Consider the following 16,894-nt stretch of genomic DNA (forward strand, 5'->3'; position numbering starts at 1 on the left):
ATAGTTGTGTGTACATATTTGTCTTTTTTATTATTCTTTCTTCATATTTATATTCTTCATTCAGCCCATCAGAGCACCAAAAATTGATAATTTGGCAAGACTCTCTTTGTTAACATGCCTGTTTCTCCCTCCCTCTTCATCCCCATGTGTAGTGGGGTGAGGTGCAGCAGATGCTCAACGGCACCCCCGTGTACATGTACCAGGACTGCAGCGTCCTCTCGGAGGGAGATACTGACCACTGGCTACGCACTAACTGGATCTTCCGAGGCGAGGCCTCAGCCCACATCTTTGTGGAGCTGAAATTCACCATTCGGGACTGCAAGAGTTTCAGAGGCGAGGTGGTGAGCTGCAAGGAGACATTCAACCTCTACTACATGGAATCAGAACAGGATGTTGGCATCCAATTCCGCCGCCCGCTTTTCACGAAGGTCAGCCGGGTTTTCAAAACGTTACTTATTTATTTATACAACTCCCGCCATCTACAGAATTCCATAAGCAGGAAAAGAAAGGTCCATGCCCCCAAGGAGCATAAATGTTAACGATGGGGAAGGTCAATGGAGGGAAGAGAGAGACGGGGAGGGCGCTTGCCTATACACTCTAAATACCCCATCGTGGCTGTGCAGTTGCGCTCTGTCGTTTATATGATGCAGCCTCCAACTTGCAGCTACATCGGGCTTTTCCCCACGAAATTCCGCTTTTTCTAAGGGTCCATTTACAGTGACTTTTCCTATTGCTCCAACGTCACAACTGCTGTTCCTTGTTTGCTAGTGGTGGCTTGGGTTTGTGTTAATGGTTTTAAATTTTGTATATTTGTTTTTAATGTTCACTGTTTTTAACTTTTGTAAACCGCCCAGAGCGCTTCGGGTATGGGGTGGTAAATAAATGTAAATAATAATAATAATTAATTAATTAAGTGGGGGTGGATACCAGTGCAGGGTAAGAGCAGGAACAAGGGGCAGGGGGGCGGGCTTGACAGGCTGAATGGCCGCCATGGTGATGTTAAAGGGGAAGGAAAGTAAGGGTAATTCATATATAGTACACTCCCTGAATAAATTAAATGAACTGTAGTAGAGTTGCCGTGGGGTGGGGAATGGGTTTTATTTATTTTATTTATTTATTTATTACATTTTTATACCACCCAATAGCCAAAGTAGTAGTAGTAGTTTCTAATGTTATAAGCTACCTTGGGGGGATGGACCCCTGCCCTGAAAGGTGGCCTAGAAATATTTTAAATGAATAAATAAAAATAAATACCAGGGCCAGGTACCATTTTATTTATTTATTTATTTATTTATTACATTTTTATACTGCCCAATAGCCGAAGCTCTCTGGGCGGTTCACAAAAATTAAAATCATAATAAAACAACCAACAGGTTAAAAACACAAATACAAAATACAGTATAAAAAGCCCAACCAGGATAAAACCACGCAGCAAAAATCGATATAAGATTAAAATACAGAGTTAGAACAGTAAAATCAGCCGCGCAGATACAGATAATAAAAATAAAAAGGAATGGGGGTTGGAACGGGCAGCCAGAGGGAGGAGAGGTGGTTCACCCAGAGTTCCTCTCCTTGCGTCCTCCTTTGGCTGCCTCTTTCCTTCCCCCCTGTTGTTGTTGTTGTTGTTGTTGTTATTATTTGTCTCTGCGCAGCTGCACAGATACAGACAATAAAAAAACACAGGGGAGGAACAGCTCCGTTCCTCTCCTCCCCCCCATTTTATTTAATTTTTACTTTTGCAGAGCAGAAAAGTTTGCATTTGCGTTCCTTCCCCGTGCAGATGGCGGGAAGGAACGCAAGTGCAGGAGCCAGGCAGCTGGGGCCAGGACTAAAGGGCAGCAAGAGAGAATGAACAGAATCACTTAAGAGAACAGGACATCTTCAGATGGCTGAGGGTGACAGTAATCTAGTTGAGTTGCAAGAGTAGATGTCATGGGCAGGGACATACCAGGAAATAATCACAAGAAATAGGGTGAGCAATTCCATGCAGAGCTTTGAAGGTGAAGATAAGGAGTTTATCTGGATGTGGAAGGAGATTGCAAACCCTGGCACACTGGAGGCCTTTTCACACATTTCTGCATGGGAGTATCCAGTGAAATTCCACCATGAGTGAATCATAGAGTTGGAAGGGGCCTAACAAGGCCATCAAGTCCAGCTCCCTGCTCAATGCAGGAATCAATGTACATGGGGTTCCCTGGTAGTCACCCTTCCAGAAACTGACCAGGCCTAGACCTGCTTAGCTTCATCAAGTTTGCATGAAATCCCATGCCATCATGGATTTCCCTTTCTGCTTAGGTCTGTTTGTTTATTTTTAACAGGGTATATGTGATGTTCAGCTACTTATTATGTATTAAATATAAATATATACAAAGTTAATGGTTGATATTATGCATAAAGTTCCAGGAAGTAAGCAAGGCCTCAATGTACTTGCAATTTCTATGCACAGGCTGGGTTCGTAAAAGGGGAGGGGGGTTTGAATGCCTGAGTGCTGATTGGATGGTGAGAGTGGGAGGGGCTAGAGAAATGAAATGCTTTATAAAGAAAGTCTGAGCTGACAGCCAGACAGTTAAGTAAGGGGTAGGATAGGAGACAGAAGTGTGGGGTTCTGTGGGAGAAGGGTATGAGACAGAGAGCGTGTGGGTCAGGATTCTGTGAAGTGAAGGGTAGAAGTGGATGATTATAAGAGAGCTAAAGTGTATGATTCTGTGAGAAGCAGATACTGAATAGAAAGGTTTGGTGTGGGTTATCGTGCTTGAGAATAGAGAGTAGATTTATATAGTAGGATTTGTGAGAAAGAACTGACAGCAACCAATACGCTTCGAACCTCGTAACCATACGCATTTCAACTGAGGAAACCAATAAGATCATGTACACGCACTTATGTTAATAAATACTAATTACTTTTAACCAACTGGTGTGGTCTGTGGAGGAGTGATTGAAGAGAGAACAATTAATGGTGGCAGAGGAATGAGAAACTAAGAGCGAAGTTGTTGCTGGGCTGTGGAGCTGTGGGGCCTAAAGAATAAAGGCGAGGCAGGAGCAGCATCAGGAGGCCCAAACCCTCACACACGTCATTCACACAGGGGGGGATTGAAGGGGTCCTGGGTGCTAGTGGCATGGAGAGTCCTGTCAGGTAGCTTGTGGGCGTCTCAGGTGAAGTTGAGATGATGCAGGTGGGCAGGACGCCACAGTATACCCATCAATTGCTATATTGCAGTCATGAGACTCGTCCCACAAGTCTCAGTGATAGCAATCACATCATACTTACCACCCTCTATTAGGATTTCAAGTTCATCCTGTTCATATCCCATGCTCTGTCCATTAGTATATAGACACTGGAGGCCATGAATGTTGCATCTTCCCTGTTTCTATGTTGTATTTACCTGCAGACTACTGGGATCCACCTCCATTGTCTTGCTTCCTCCTTTGTCCCTGATGTTTTTGTCCCTAAGATGTGGCTCAGGAGTTCACTTTGGCCTTCTGCTTCTCCACATCCCAAAGTTAGTTTAAAGCCCTCTTGATCAGGTTTGTTTGTTTGTTTGTTTATTTATTTATTTATTTATTACACTTATATACCACCACCATAGCCAGGGCTCTCTGGGTGGTTTACAGAAATTCTAAAATTAAGATAAAAACGAGTATACAAAATTTAAAATTCAAAAACACAGAACATACAAACATAAAGCATTAAAAACTGTTAAAAAAAAACACCTAAACATGTGGGTGATTAGATGTGCTGCCATATGCCTGGGCAAAGAGGAAAGTCTTAACCTGGCGCCGGAAAGATAGCAGCGTTGGTGCCAGGTGAGCCTCATCAGGGAGATTGTTCCATAGTCTGGGGGCCACCACCGAAAAGGCCCTGTCCCTCGTTGCCACACTCCGAGCCTCTCTCGGAGTAGGCACCCGGAAGAGGACCTTAGATGTTGAACGTAGTGACCGGGTATATTCATGTCGGGAGAGGCGTTCCGTCAGGTATTGTGGTCCCAAGCCGTGTGAGGCTTTATAGGCCAAAACCAGCACCTTGAATTGGGCTTAGAAACATACAGGCAGCCAGTGCAAGCGGACCAGAGCAGGTGTTATATGGTCGAACCTTCTGGTTCCCAAAATCATTCTGGCCGCTGCATTTTGCACGAGCTGCAGCTTCCGAACCGTCTTCAAAGGCAGCCCTACGTAGAGCGCATTGCAGTAATCTAACTTGGAGGTTTACAAGGCTCCTGTCAAAAACATTATTTCCCAGTCTTCATGAGCTGCACTCCATCAACCCCAGCTCCACCCAACTTCTTCGTTTGTTTTTGTTTTGAGCCTGTGTGCTCACTCCCAGGAAACGCAGTGCTCACCTGCCCTGTTCACTTCAAGCTGAGCGCCCTTTGAAGTTATTGCAGAGTCTCAATGGCCTAGCAAAAGCTCCTGGAGCTTCTGTGGCCTGAGGTGTCTGTGTCCAATTGTGATGCAAACAGAAGAGCCTGAGGATGTGCATGTGTGTACTTAGCACAGCCGGGCATCTTTTCACACATTATACCAGGGTCAACCTGGGCCTGACACCGAATACACTCAACAAGGAGCTTCAGCCAGTCAATCCGGCAATCTGTTCCTATACATGTTCTTATTTATCACATTCACATTTTTAAGTGTACGTTTAAAATATTTTAGGTGTACATCTTAAAAAATGTCCCGGGTGAAGTGGCCTTCAGGCAAAGTTTTGAGATTGCTTTCACTGTAGAAACCTCTGAATTCCAAGATGGCTTGGAGGAGAGCCAAATCCCTTGGAATTAGAAGCATTCAGAAGCACAAATGGCCAATTGATCAGAAACTCATAATAGCCTGTTTCCAAGCAGATGGACAGAGAGCTACTTGCACCATTTTATTGTTCAGTCAGAGTAAGAAAAATTGAAGCTTGGATGCAGAGAATTTTCCAGCCCAGAAAAATATGCAAAACATCAAATAGCTGGTAATCACCTTGATTTTGAAGCTGAGATGTTATTCACTTAGCCAATTGACTCTTATTTTAGCACCATCAAAATTTGCCAAATATTTCATGAAACCAAGAATGCCTTTTATAGAATGGCATCATGTGGTATTTCCAAACAAAGCTCTCTTTGCACTTAAGGGGTCTAGACACATAAAACTCTGCTCTGGAAATTGCATCCATGGTGTTGTTGACACATATATTGTCATCTCCTGAGAATTGAGTTCAGAGGGAACAAATTATTCCAGTGCTGATTGCCTGTGACATCATGTAAGAGTCATCATAAATGATGCCTCTCCTTTTTCATGGAGTAGTTTTTCAAATTAAAAACACATGATTGGTTGTTGTTTTTTAGAAAGAAAAAAGAAAAAAACCAGGGGGGAAACAGGCACTGCACTACTGCTTTATAGTGGTATTGAAGTCCACTGATAACTGTTAGGGCCCAATCCACATCTTGGGCTCCATCACACCAGCAATTTATCACACACTCTCCATGCCTGGTATGCAGTTTTGCAGCCTGGTACTCACATGACGTTGTCCACATCCTGCACTCAATAGAGCTTCGGCTACTGGGCGGTATAAAAATGTAATAAATAAAATAAAAAATAAAATAATTTCACCTTTTCCCCTCCATGTTTCATTTCTTTTTGGAGCAGGGAAACTCTGGATTATTTCTCCCACCCACCCTGCGAAATAAATGCTCTCCTCCCTCCCCTGTATTTCTGTGATTGTGTTCTATCAACCATCCTGTTCTTTGTTGGGGGTGTGTATGTCTAAGGGTGGTCTCGCTAACAAAAGAGGAGGGCAGTGCAGTTCTCTACTCAACCATGAAGGGGGAGACTTTTAGTAAGTCTGTCTCTGTTCAATGAGGTTTACTCAAAGGTAAACATGCATGGAATTTTAGTATAACTTGGATGTAAATGCAGTTGAAATCAATGGGATTTACTCTTGAGTAAGGGAACAGCAGATCTCTATTTTATAAACTTGGAGATGCACAGCTTCGCATGATCAAAGGAAAGGAAAAGTGATCCATCGCACTTGTGGACTTCCAGGAATAGCATTTGAGGGAAAGGAATTTTAAAAATCCTTAAAAAATCAAGAGTTGAACCCATCTGATTCAAACTTGGGGTGGATAAAGCCCTCCTTAAGAGCTATCATTGTTCCAATTTGGATCTCTTTATCTTTAAAACTTACGCAGATGTAAGCATTTTGGTTACCTTGGAGCAAAAGAGGGGACTGGGGGGATTCTACACATCGTACTGTGGGCCCAGTGCGCCCCCAGTGCGGCCCCAAAGCGATCGTGTAGCTTGCCTGGAGAAGAGACGAGGAAGAGGCGTCCTTGTCGCCGCCGCCACCCACCTACCTCCTCGCCAGCCGGGTCGGAGAGTTCAGCAGAAGAAGGCGGGGGCTGGCGAGGAAGTAGGTGGGTGGTGGCGGCGACAAGGACGCCTCTTCCTCGTCTCTTCTCCAGGCAAGCTACACGATCGCTTTGGGGCCGCACTGGGGGCGCATGGAAGCACCCTCAGTACGACGTGTGGAATCCCCCTGGACCACCTTTACAAAATAAATTAGTTAAAGTGATTGTTTGTCTGCCCACCCTTTGAAATGAGCAAAACAAACCTTCGCTCCTCCTCCCCTGTAAACCTTTCCCAAGGGGCTGGGCGGGAGATTTCACTGACATAGTAGCGCTCCAGGTGAAAAGATACATGAACTGAAAGAGCGCAGAGGTGAAAGTGCCCAGTGCTTGACTCGCTAAAGAAACGGAGGGGGAAACCCTGGATGAAAACCGGATTAAAAAAGTAGTCGTGATGGAGCCTTCCATATACCGCTTTGATAGTATTATTTCCTGCTTCGTCGTGATTTGACACAAGGCGAAGCAGGCAACGAAATTAGTGTTCAGTGCTAATGTGTGTGTCAGGTGGCGTGCACGTCATTTGGTTTGAAGGCAGAGAGATGCCAGATTTCCCATTCAGGGACAAAAAGCAGCGCTTCTGTTCTTTCCCCCCCACAAGCCCCTCCAATGTTGAATTGCATTGGAAAATGCCGTTCCCTATTCCCACCCCATCCTCCACATAGAGCTTTATCACACCAGCGTTATACTATGCAATCACTGTGAATTGCATGCAAAGGACTCAGAAGTTTTCCACCTTAGAATCTGCTTTGATTGTGAAGGACTCCCAGGCATCCTGCCTTAATTGTGCAACAAAGCAAAAAGACTTGCTGTATTTAGCCCCTACGTTTTGAGCGTATCTTCTGAGCCGCCGCTGGGGCGCAGGAGCAGGATTTTAAAGAAATGATTACATCTGCCTAAGCTTTAAAGATAAAGACACCAAAATTGGCACAGTAATAGATATCAGGGAAAGCTTTAATACCAAATTTGAATTGAATTGGGTCATCCGTTGTTGTTTTTATGATTTTTTACATCCCCCCCCCTTAAACTCACTTCCTGGCATGCAAAGGATCGCTGTTGCCCGGTAGCAAAACCAACAACAACCGTGAAAGCTTAGCTCTACGGGGATAATCCGAGGGAAGCAGGTACGTGGGATAGCTAGTCCTTTTGTTGCAGAATCTGTGCTGTGTGGTTTGCGGTTACGTGATTGTCAAGGACACCAATTGGCTAGGATTTTCCAACATTTTCCATTTCACTAATTACAAGCTACACATCTCTGTCCCCTGGTCATGCCATCTAATTTCTCCTCTCCCCCCCCCCATTTCTTTTTTAGCTGTACAGCACGGCTCCTCTCTTAAGCTATGGAGTGCCCACACCTGCCTTTTTAAAATGAAGACCCGCTTCCCCCATCCCAGCAGATTTCTCCCTGCCACCACAAAGCCCAAACAAAGCCATGGCTGTCTCAATCCCTCCGTCCTTCCCACCGCTTTAGGGTTCTCCCTCCACGGAACAGCTGCAGGAGCCACAGGGACAGTGGGAGAGCTAATTACAAGGAGAGCGACAGGGCAGGACACACCGGCATAGCTATTCTCCCTGCAGGAAGTGACCCCGTTGTCTGGGAACTTGATATTGCATGATTTCCAATATCAACATTGCAATGCTTGCACAAGTAGAAGGCTAACAAAAGCCTGACATTTAAATATGTGATGTGGGGGACCTCCATGCGTTCACTATAAGGTCTGAACAAGCGAGCCCCTATGCATGCAACTATATGAGCAAAGGCCTTTTGGGACACTGCTTTTTCCAGGTTCCTGAGAGAGTCCACCACATGTATCTTTCAGAACTTGAATATATGGAGGTTGGTTGTGCACAATTCCACTCACACAAACACCCATATTCAAATAACATCTGGAAAGGCATTAAGGCATTTATTTTATCGTTGTCTGGAAGTACTTGTGCTGTCATCTGTTAGCAAAGGCAGGCGAGAGGTCTCTTTTTTTTAATTGATTGATTGATTGATTGATTGCATTTCTATACCGCCCAATCGCCTAAGCTCTCTGGGCGGTTTACAAAATTAAGACAATTCAAAACAAAACAACAGTATAAAACCATAAGATAAAATACAATATAAAAGCACAACCAAGATAAAAACAGCAGCAATGCAAAAATACAAATTTAAAATGCAAATTTAAAACAGCAAGGTTAAAATTAATTTATAGACTGTTAAAATACTGGGAAAATAAAAAGGTCTTATTAGCTCCCTTTTGCCTTATAGGAGTTTAGGTGTAAACAAACACCCACATACCATATGTACAAACTCCATTTAGGAGCTAGTACCTTCAGGCCTAGCTGCACTATAAACGTAGCCACATTTTTAAAAAGGTGTTTTGTCTTCTATACATTTGTGTTATTTTATTTTCAATGGCACTTGTAAGTCTACCCCTAGAGTTCCAGGGCAAACCTCAAGAATATTGTTCGACTTCTTGAATGTAATTCATGTACAATTTTATTTCCTTAATATGGCTAGCTGTAAATAATAAGGACATGATCCAGTGGAACTCTTAAACACTGTTGTAGGCCTAGTAATTTTACTGCAAGAGATTATGCCTCTGCTGGATTCTGACATGGAAATCGACAAGGCTTATGCATGCATGCGTTTGGCCCGACGCTTCCTTAATTAATTAACATAGTTTAGAATGTAGAGTTAGAGTTTCAAAATAGTTAACTAATTTGAACTCTTTGTGTCAACGAAGCTTGTGCAGGAGAACTTAGCAGCATGTCCCTCTTTGTTACAGCTCTAAATTAGCTTTTTAAATATTTATTTATTTATTTATTTATTTGTACACCACTCCATATCTGAAACAGATTCCGCAAGGTTGAACATAAGAAGTAAAACAGTAAAAAAATATAAAGATTAAAACATGATTAAAATTATACTTTTTATTTTTTTTCAAGCAGAATGCCAATGAAAACCAAAACCAGGAATGCTTCCTGGAATAGAGCTGTCTTCAGGAGCAACACAATGTTGGCTTCTGCCTGACCTCCAGGGACAGGGAGTTTCAAAGAAAGGGCACCACCACATGAAGGCTCTTTTCCTGGTGGACTCCAATAGGGCCATAAGTCCATAGGGAATCACCAAAAGCATGTCCTCTGATGACCTCAATGACCAGGCAGGTTGATAAGGGAGAAGGCACTGTCCCAAGTATGCTGGTCCCAGGTTGTTTAGGCCTTTGTACACTAGTACCAAAAACTTAAACCTGGCCCAGTAGCCAATTGACAGCCAGTTCAGTTCCCTCAGCAAAGGAGTTGCACATTGAAAAGGGTCAGCTTCCAATAACAGCTGAGCTGCTACGTTCTGCACTAGCTCCAGCTTGTACCCACGTAGAGTGCATTGCAGTCTTGAGACTACTAGCTCCATATCCCCTAATGGCTACTCCCAGTGGCTTCATATAGATCAGCGGTTCTCAACCTGTGGGTCGGGACCCCTTTGGGGGTCGAATGACCCTTTCACAGGGGTCGCCTAAGACCATCGGAAAACACATATTTCCGATGGTCTTAGGAAACTGTATTGACTGAACTATGTCATGTATCATCTTTTGTATTATTAAAGCTATTGTTATGTATTATTTTCATTAGCAAACCATCCCATGACAATGGATCGTGTAGAGAAGAACGAAAATAATTTTATGGTTGGGGGTCACCACAACATGAGGAACTGTATTAAAGGGTCGCGGCATTAGGAAGGTTGAGAACCACTGATATAGATGTTAAACAACATTGGAGACAAGGTGGTATCCTGCAGAAGCCCATAGCTCCATTGCCAGGGAGCTGACGAATGGTCATCCAATGTTGCTCTCTGAAATTGGCCCTGCAGGTAGCACTGGAACCACTGTAACACTCTGCCTCCAATGCCCAACCCACAGAGTCGAACCAGGAGAGTACCATGGTTGATGGCATCAAAAGCCGATGAGAGATTGAGCAGAATTCAGGGTTGCAGTCCCCCTGTCCCTCTCTATAAAGGTCATCCACCAGGGCTGATTTAGTGCTGTAACCAGGGTGAAACCCAGATTGAAATGGGTTCAGATAATCAGGCCACAGCTAGACCTAAGGTTTATCCTGGGATCATCCAGGGTTCGCCCCTGCCTGAGCACCGGATCCCCTGTGTGTCACCTAGAGGAACAGGTTTGACCCCTGGACGATCCAGGGATAAACCTTAGGTCTAGCTATGGCCCCAGTGTCTTCGAAGAGTACCTGCAGTAGTTCCACCACGACCCTCTCAAGTACCATCCCTAAGATTTGAGTCTTATACAGCTCTCCCTTTTTTTAATCAATATTAGGCTGGTCACTTGATCAGCCCCAGTTGACCCTAAACATGGTCACTTAGGATCGCCCATTGATCTCAATGCAAGCTATTTCCAAAATAGGTTCCTCTGTGCGGGAATCTTCCTAAACTCCTGTTTCATGTTTTAGCTTTTCAGGGAGCTGTTTCAGAGCCAACAAGGCAGAGGTCTTGGAGTAGCTCCACACTTGCGTGTATTTGGGTTGTAACACCTCTGCATGAGCCTCGGGGCTGCTGTGGGATCTGCCTGGCTTGTGGGAGTTGGGTGTACTGTCAGTGCACGCAATGCCCTCCTGAAAACTTGTCAAAACAGCCATCATGTGTTTATTTTCACATGTTCTTGTAGGGCAGGTTGATCCGTGGCTACTCATTGTGGTAATTAAATGGATCTTTCATGTTCAGGGGCAATGCCCATGGAATGCCATTTGCTGGAGGGAAAACAGGAAGGATGGCCGGCTTGTGGGTTTCCTGGTGGCAACTGGTTAGGGGACCCAGCACTAGATGGACTCTGGGTTTTAGCCAATGAAACTCTGAGTACACAAGTATGGGCAAGTCACTTGTCTGGAGTGATCCTGCTGGTGTCTTCCTTCTAAATCTTTCCATTATGTCAGTAAAGGTACCTGTCAGAACCTGCTGGCCACAGGTCTGACAAGCAATATCTTTAAACTTCAGGTGGTGTTTTTTTTTAAAAATTATTATTTCTTAGGATAACAGGGACCAGATATCGTGTATGCGCTTATCTCTTTATTACAAAAGTTCTGAATTATTTTCTTTCAAACCCCTTAACCTCTGATGTATTTTTCAAATCATTTCCCCCTTTTACTTATACTCTGTAACATTTCTGATTCTTATGAAACTTTTTAATGTATCCAAACGAGAAAGGTGACAGCTGGATTAATTATCCTTTATTCCCAACACTTGCTATATCATGTGTTTCTTTTCTTTTCTTTTCTTTTTTTGGAAGGGGAAAATATTTATTCCTAAGAAATTTTAAGGCTGTTCTCAAATATCCTTTAGCTAAATCAGACTGCTTGAATTAGGTGCAGCATGAGGTGGTTTTGAGCACCATGCTTTCTGTGATGAATATATGGTTTTGATTCAATATTGTCATGTAACTCTTTCATGCAATCCTGTGCATGAAGGAAAAAAAATTCCTACAATTCCTAGCATGTCCTAGTCAGCACAGGTGGCTGGAGAATGCTGGGAGTTTAGGACTTTTTTCTGCCTGAGCATACATAGGATTGCACTTTAATATGCTTAGTCCAGCCATCTCCAACCTGGCACCCTCCAGATGTGTGGGTCTGCCAACCCCTACATATCTAGAGGGTGTTAGGTTGGGGAGGACTGCTCTAGTCATTATGTGAATCATTTAAAATTCTTCTGTTAATCTGAGCCTCACTGTGGACCACAATACACGATGGGAAACACTTGGTGTGAGAATAGGATGACCATATGAAAAAGAGGACAGAGTTCCTGTATCTTTAACAGTTGTCTAGAAAAGGGAATTTCAGCAGGTGCCATTTGTATGCAGGCAGCACCTGGTGAAATTCCCTCCTCATCACAACTCAAGAACTATACTAGAGTGACCAGATACAAAAGAGGGCAGGGCTCCTGCAGCTTTAAGTGTTGTGAGGAAAAGGGAATTTCACCAGATGCTGCATGTATACAAATGGCACCTGCTGAAATTCCCTTTTCTGTACAAGTGTTAAAGATACAGGAGCCCTGTCCTCCTTTCCATATGGTCACCCTATATGAGAAGCAAAGTTGAACATAGAGTAAAATGGTAGAAGTGCTGGTTAAGTCAATTCCCTCATTCCTACAATGCATATGAGAGGGGAGGTGCAAGTCTGATACAGGGGTCTTTGGAATGCGTATTACAACTTTCATTGCCAGAAATCTTGTTTGAAGGCCATTTGTATTGGATTCCTGCAGCATGTTGGTAAATTTAGGCTACTGTATTTCTTCGATTGTAAGACGCCATTGATTGTAAGACGCACACTAATTTCTGTACCACCAACAGGAAAAAAAACCCTAAGACACACCTGCGATTCTAAGACGCGCCCCATTTTTAGAGATGTTTATATGAGTGAAAAAAGTGTGTCTTAGAATTGAAGAAATACGGTATATTTTGTATCACTTTTATGCATTATGCAGTTTTATGCATTATGCATTGAATTATAGCACATGAAAAAAAAAACCTCCCTGCACCAAGAAAACCTGCATATCAGGGAGAAGGCTAGGTTAAACCCTTCTTCTTGACACACTAGTTTTCTACATGCAGTAAGTTTTGACTACGAATGAGCAAAGCTTCACCTGCCAGCTGAAGTGGTGCATTCCAAGAAAAGACGGCACTTTATTTGGCTGAACGTATAAACTGACCCTTATTCTCTTCTCTTCCAGGTCAACACCGTGGCAGGTGACCGTAGTTTCACCAGCCGGGACATTGAGTTGGGTGCCCTGCAGTTGAACATGGAGGTGTGTCCTATCAGGAAACTGCGGCAACGTGGCTTCTATCTGGCCTTCCAGAACTCCGGCGCTTGTGTGGCACTGGTTTCTGTGAGAGTTTACTACAAGACCTGCTCCAGCACTGTGCATGGACTGGCTGACTTCCCAGAGACACTCGCCACTTCTGAGGGACTAGCGGAAGTGCCTGGCACCTGTCTAAAGGATGCCGTTCAGGAAGCGGGCCTTCCACCCAGGATGCACTGCAGTTCCGACGGGGAGTGGCTGGTACCGGTGGGCCGGTGCATATGCATCACTGGCTTTGAAGAAGCCGAAGGAAGATGTGTAGGTAGGTACACAAAGGGACGAGCCAAGCGGTGGGCTTTGAGGAGACGTCAGGATATGAAAACACCAGAGTTTACAGGTGATGGGTGTGGGAAGAGCCTCATAGAACGCACCTGGCAGTGGCACACCAGCTTCTCTGACTTCCAGGGCTGGGTATGCGTCAGAGTCCCTCCAACTTCCTGACTCCCGGATTGTCTTTTTCTTTCACTCTTTTTCTGACTGTGAAGTATTCTAGTTCAGCATACCTTGTCCTTCCACTCCCTTTTTGTTCCTTCGAGGTCTGGAGCCAGTTCCTGGGACTTAGAAGTATGTGACTGATACTGACTCACTCAACAAGTGTCTCCCAGCTCTTAAACTCATCTGTGGGGTGCAGGAGTTGGGCCAGGGTGGAACTGCCATGCAGGCCACCTGCTACCCTGTGAAAACTGAGGCAGAAAGTCCAAACGACAACCTCACAAATACACACCCTAACACTAATAGGATATATTTATTTGTTTTAAACATTCACAATTGAAAATACAATTACAAACGTTTCAAGCCAACTGATCAAACATGTGATTGCCCAGCCTACCATAAATCATTGTTTTTTTCTTTAAAAAAAATACAATAATAAATTAGCAGCCTTGGTGTTCCTGATGTTGTTGGACTACAAATCCCATCATCTCTGACCATTATCTATGCTAGCTGGAGATAGTGGGAGTTGTAGTCCAGCAACATCTGAAGACCCATGGTTGGGAACCTTGGTTAAACTATGGAATTTGTTACCACAAGATGTAGTGATGGCCACCAATTTGGATGGCTTTAAAAGGGGGTTGGATAAATTCTTGGAGGAGAAGGCTATCCATGGCTACTAGTCCTGATGGTTGTGTGATACTTCTAGTATCAGCAGCAGTGTGTCTCCCAATACTAGGATGACCATATGAAAAGGAGGACCTGGCTCCTGTATCTTTAACAGTAGCATAGAAAAGGGAATTTCAGCAGGTGTCATTTGTATATATGGGGAACCTGGTGAAATTCCCTCTTCATCACAACAGTTAAAGGTGCAGGAGCTATACTAGAGTGACCAGATGCAAAAGAGGGCAGCTTTAACTTGTGTTGAAGAGGAAATTTCACCAGGTTCCCCATATATACAAATGACACCTGCTGAAATTCCCTTTTCTATGCAACTGTTAAAGATACAGGAACCCTGTCCTCCTTTTCCATATGGTCAGCCTACCCAATACCAGTTGCTGGGGAACATGGCACTGCCCTTCTCTGGAGAACCATTTGCGATACTTGGGAATTCCGAGGATTGCGCCAGGCCTGAGAGACCTTGCTGTCTGTGGGATCAGATGAAGAGCTGAGAAAATGTTCTTACCTGGGTTCTATCCCTCCCTGCTCCTCTGCTTCCACAGCTCAGCCAGTTTTTCCACTTAGCTGCTTCTATTACTGCTTTCTTCCCGCCCTCCTGGGTTGTGAACAGTCCCCTGGAATGGGAGAAGGAACACATCCTGCCCAGACAGGTCCTTGCTGCTCTCGCCCAGGTAGTCGCTGACACGCTAGCTACTCCCTTTACCCAGTTTAGGCAGAGCCAAAGACAGAAGCGTCTTCAGACAATGAGTTCAAAAGAAAAGTATCTGCTTCTCAAATTGGTGGGGAGGAAGGACTGGAGTTGGAAGGCAAAATTAAAATGGAGGCCTTCCTCAGGCGAAGCAACATGTCTGCAACAATAGCAGTGGGAATGCTATTGAGAATGGCCAGTTTCCTTCAAATCTACATACATAAAAGCCACTTACCAGGTTTTTCAATATCCATGGGCCACAACCTGGGATGGGCTTGACGGTGAGTAAACCTACTCTGTGCTCCAGACACGGGAGTAAACAGTGGCAGGGGACAGATTTAACCTCCTTGCAATGCGCTCTAATTTCCCCCCACAAAGGTGAATGGTTGCCATTCAGTCATCTTGGAAAGTATAAAGGGCTGCACTCAGGGGATGGTGGTGGGGAGTCCTATATGCTCTATTAACCCTGTAGCGGTTTTACAGTGGTGCTACGTTGTTTATATGATGCAGCCGCCAACTTTCAGCCACATTTATTTATTTATTTATTACATTTACATACCGCCCCCACAGGCAAAGCTCTCTGGGCAGTTTACAACAGTTAAAAATGGTAAACATTAAAAAGTATACAAAATTTAAAAACCATCAAAAACATAAAAACAGTATAAAAACAGTATCCATTTAAAAACAACAATTCTGGGGTCCATTAAAAACAAACTTAACGTTGTTAAATGCTGTTAAAATGCCTGGGAGAAGAGAAAAGTCTTGACCTGGGCCACCACCGAGGAGGCCCTCTCCCTTGTTGGCGCCAGGTGAGCCTCATCGGGGAGATCATTCCACAGTCGGGGGGCCACCACCGAGAAGGCCCTCTCCCTTGTTGCCATCCTCCGAGCTTCCCTCGGAGTAGGCACTTGGAGGAGGACCTTAGATGTTGAGCACAGTGTACGGGTAGGTTCATGTCAGGAGAGGCGTTCCATCAGGTATTGTGGTCCCAAGCCATGTAGGGCTTTATAGGTTAAAACCAGCACCTTGAATTGGGCTCGGAAACGTATAGGCAGCCAATGCAAGCGGGCCAGAATCGGTGTTATATGCTCAAACTTTCCTGTTCCAGCTATCAATCTGGCCGCCGCATTTTGCGCAAGCTGCAGCTTCCGGACCGTCTTCAAAGGCTGCCCCATGTAGAGGGCATTGCAGTAATCTAATTTGGAAGTTGGGCTTCCAAATTGGGCTTTTACCCCCGGAACTGCGCGTTTTGGCGGTGTCGCTTTACCGTGATTTTTCCAATTGCTCCAATGCCGCCACGTTGTTTCTTTTGCCTGTCTCTGGTGGCTTCAGTGTGGGCGCTTTCCTAGGGGCTGATGCCAGTGTAGGATAAGCCTGGGAATAGAGGGCAGGGAACAGAGGCTTGGCAAGCCGAATGACCACCGGCGCTGAGGTTTTCCTGGCCGGATAGCCCACGCTGCCTCCTGCCACTTAGCTTTCTCGATTCCACCACACGGCAGAGATGCTGCAGAGCTTTGAGGGACAAAGAGGTGGGTGTGGGGACATTGTGGGTGTAAAACCGGCCTACCACTGGTTTGGCCTCCACCCACAGGGACCCCGTGGTGGGCTGTGATCTGTCTCTGTGTACTGCACTCCACCGTAGTATCTGTGCAGGGTACAGGCACACACGCTGCTTGTCACCCTATGGCTGGGCGTTTTGCTACAGCCTTTGAAAGAGGATTTCCCCACACCTGTGTGCATGTGTATGCACGCTCACATCCACGTGCACAGTTTTTATGCTTGAGCTCTCATGACACTGTCCATGTTCACCTTTTTCAAACTATTCACCACACCATGATCGGGAACGTTTCTCTTTTGGTGAGAAAGAATTCT

The 16,894-nt window shown here is 44.7% G+C and overlaps 1 protein-coding gene across 1 annotated transcript in view; it reads left to right on the plus strand.

Annotated features, from left to right (window-relative positions):
- The window catches only part of EPHA1 (EPH receptor A1), an 88,746-nt gene that overhangs the window by 44,068 nt on the left and 27,784 nt on the right, over positions 1–16,894 (plus strand). The window contains exons 3-4 of the mRNA XM_063128995.1: positions 153–428; positions 13,096–13,486. Of these exons, the coding sequence (XP_062985065.1) occupies positions 153–428; positions 13,096–13,486 (667 nt within the window). The remainder of the gene's footprint in view (positions 1–152; positions 429–13,095; positions 13,487–16,894) is intronic.

Source organism: Elgaria multicarinata, chromosome 6, assembly GCF_023053635.1.
Source record: "Elgaria multicarinata webbii isolate HBS135686 ecotype San Diego chromosome 6, rElgMul1.1.pri, whole genome shotgun sequence".
Lineage (NCBI taxonomy): Eukaryota > Metazoa > Chordata > Lepidosauria > Squamata > Anguidae > Elgaria > Elgaria multicarinata.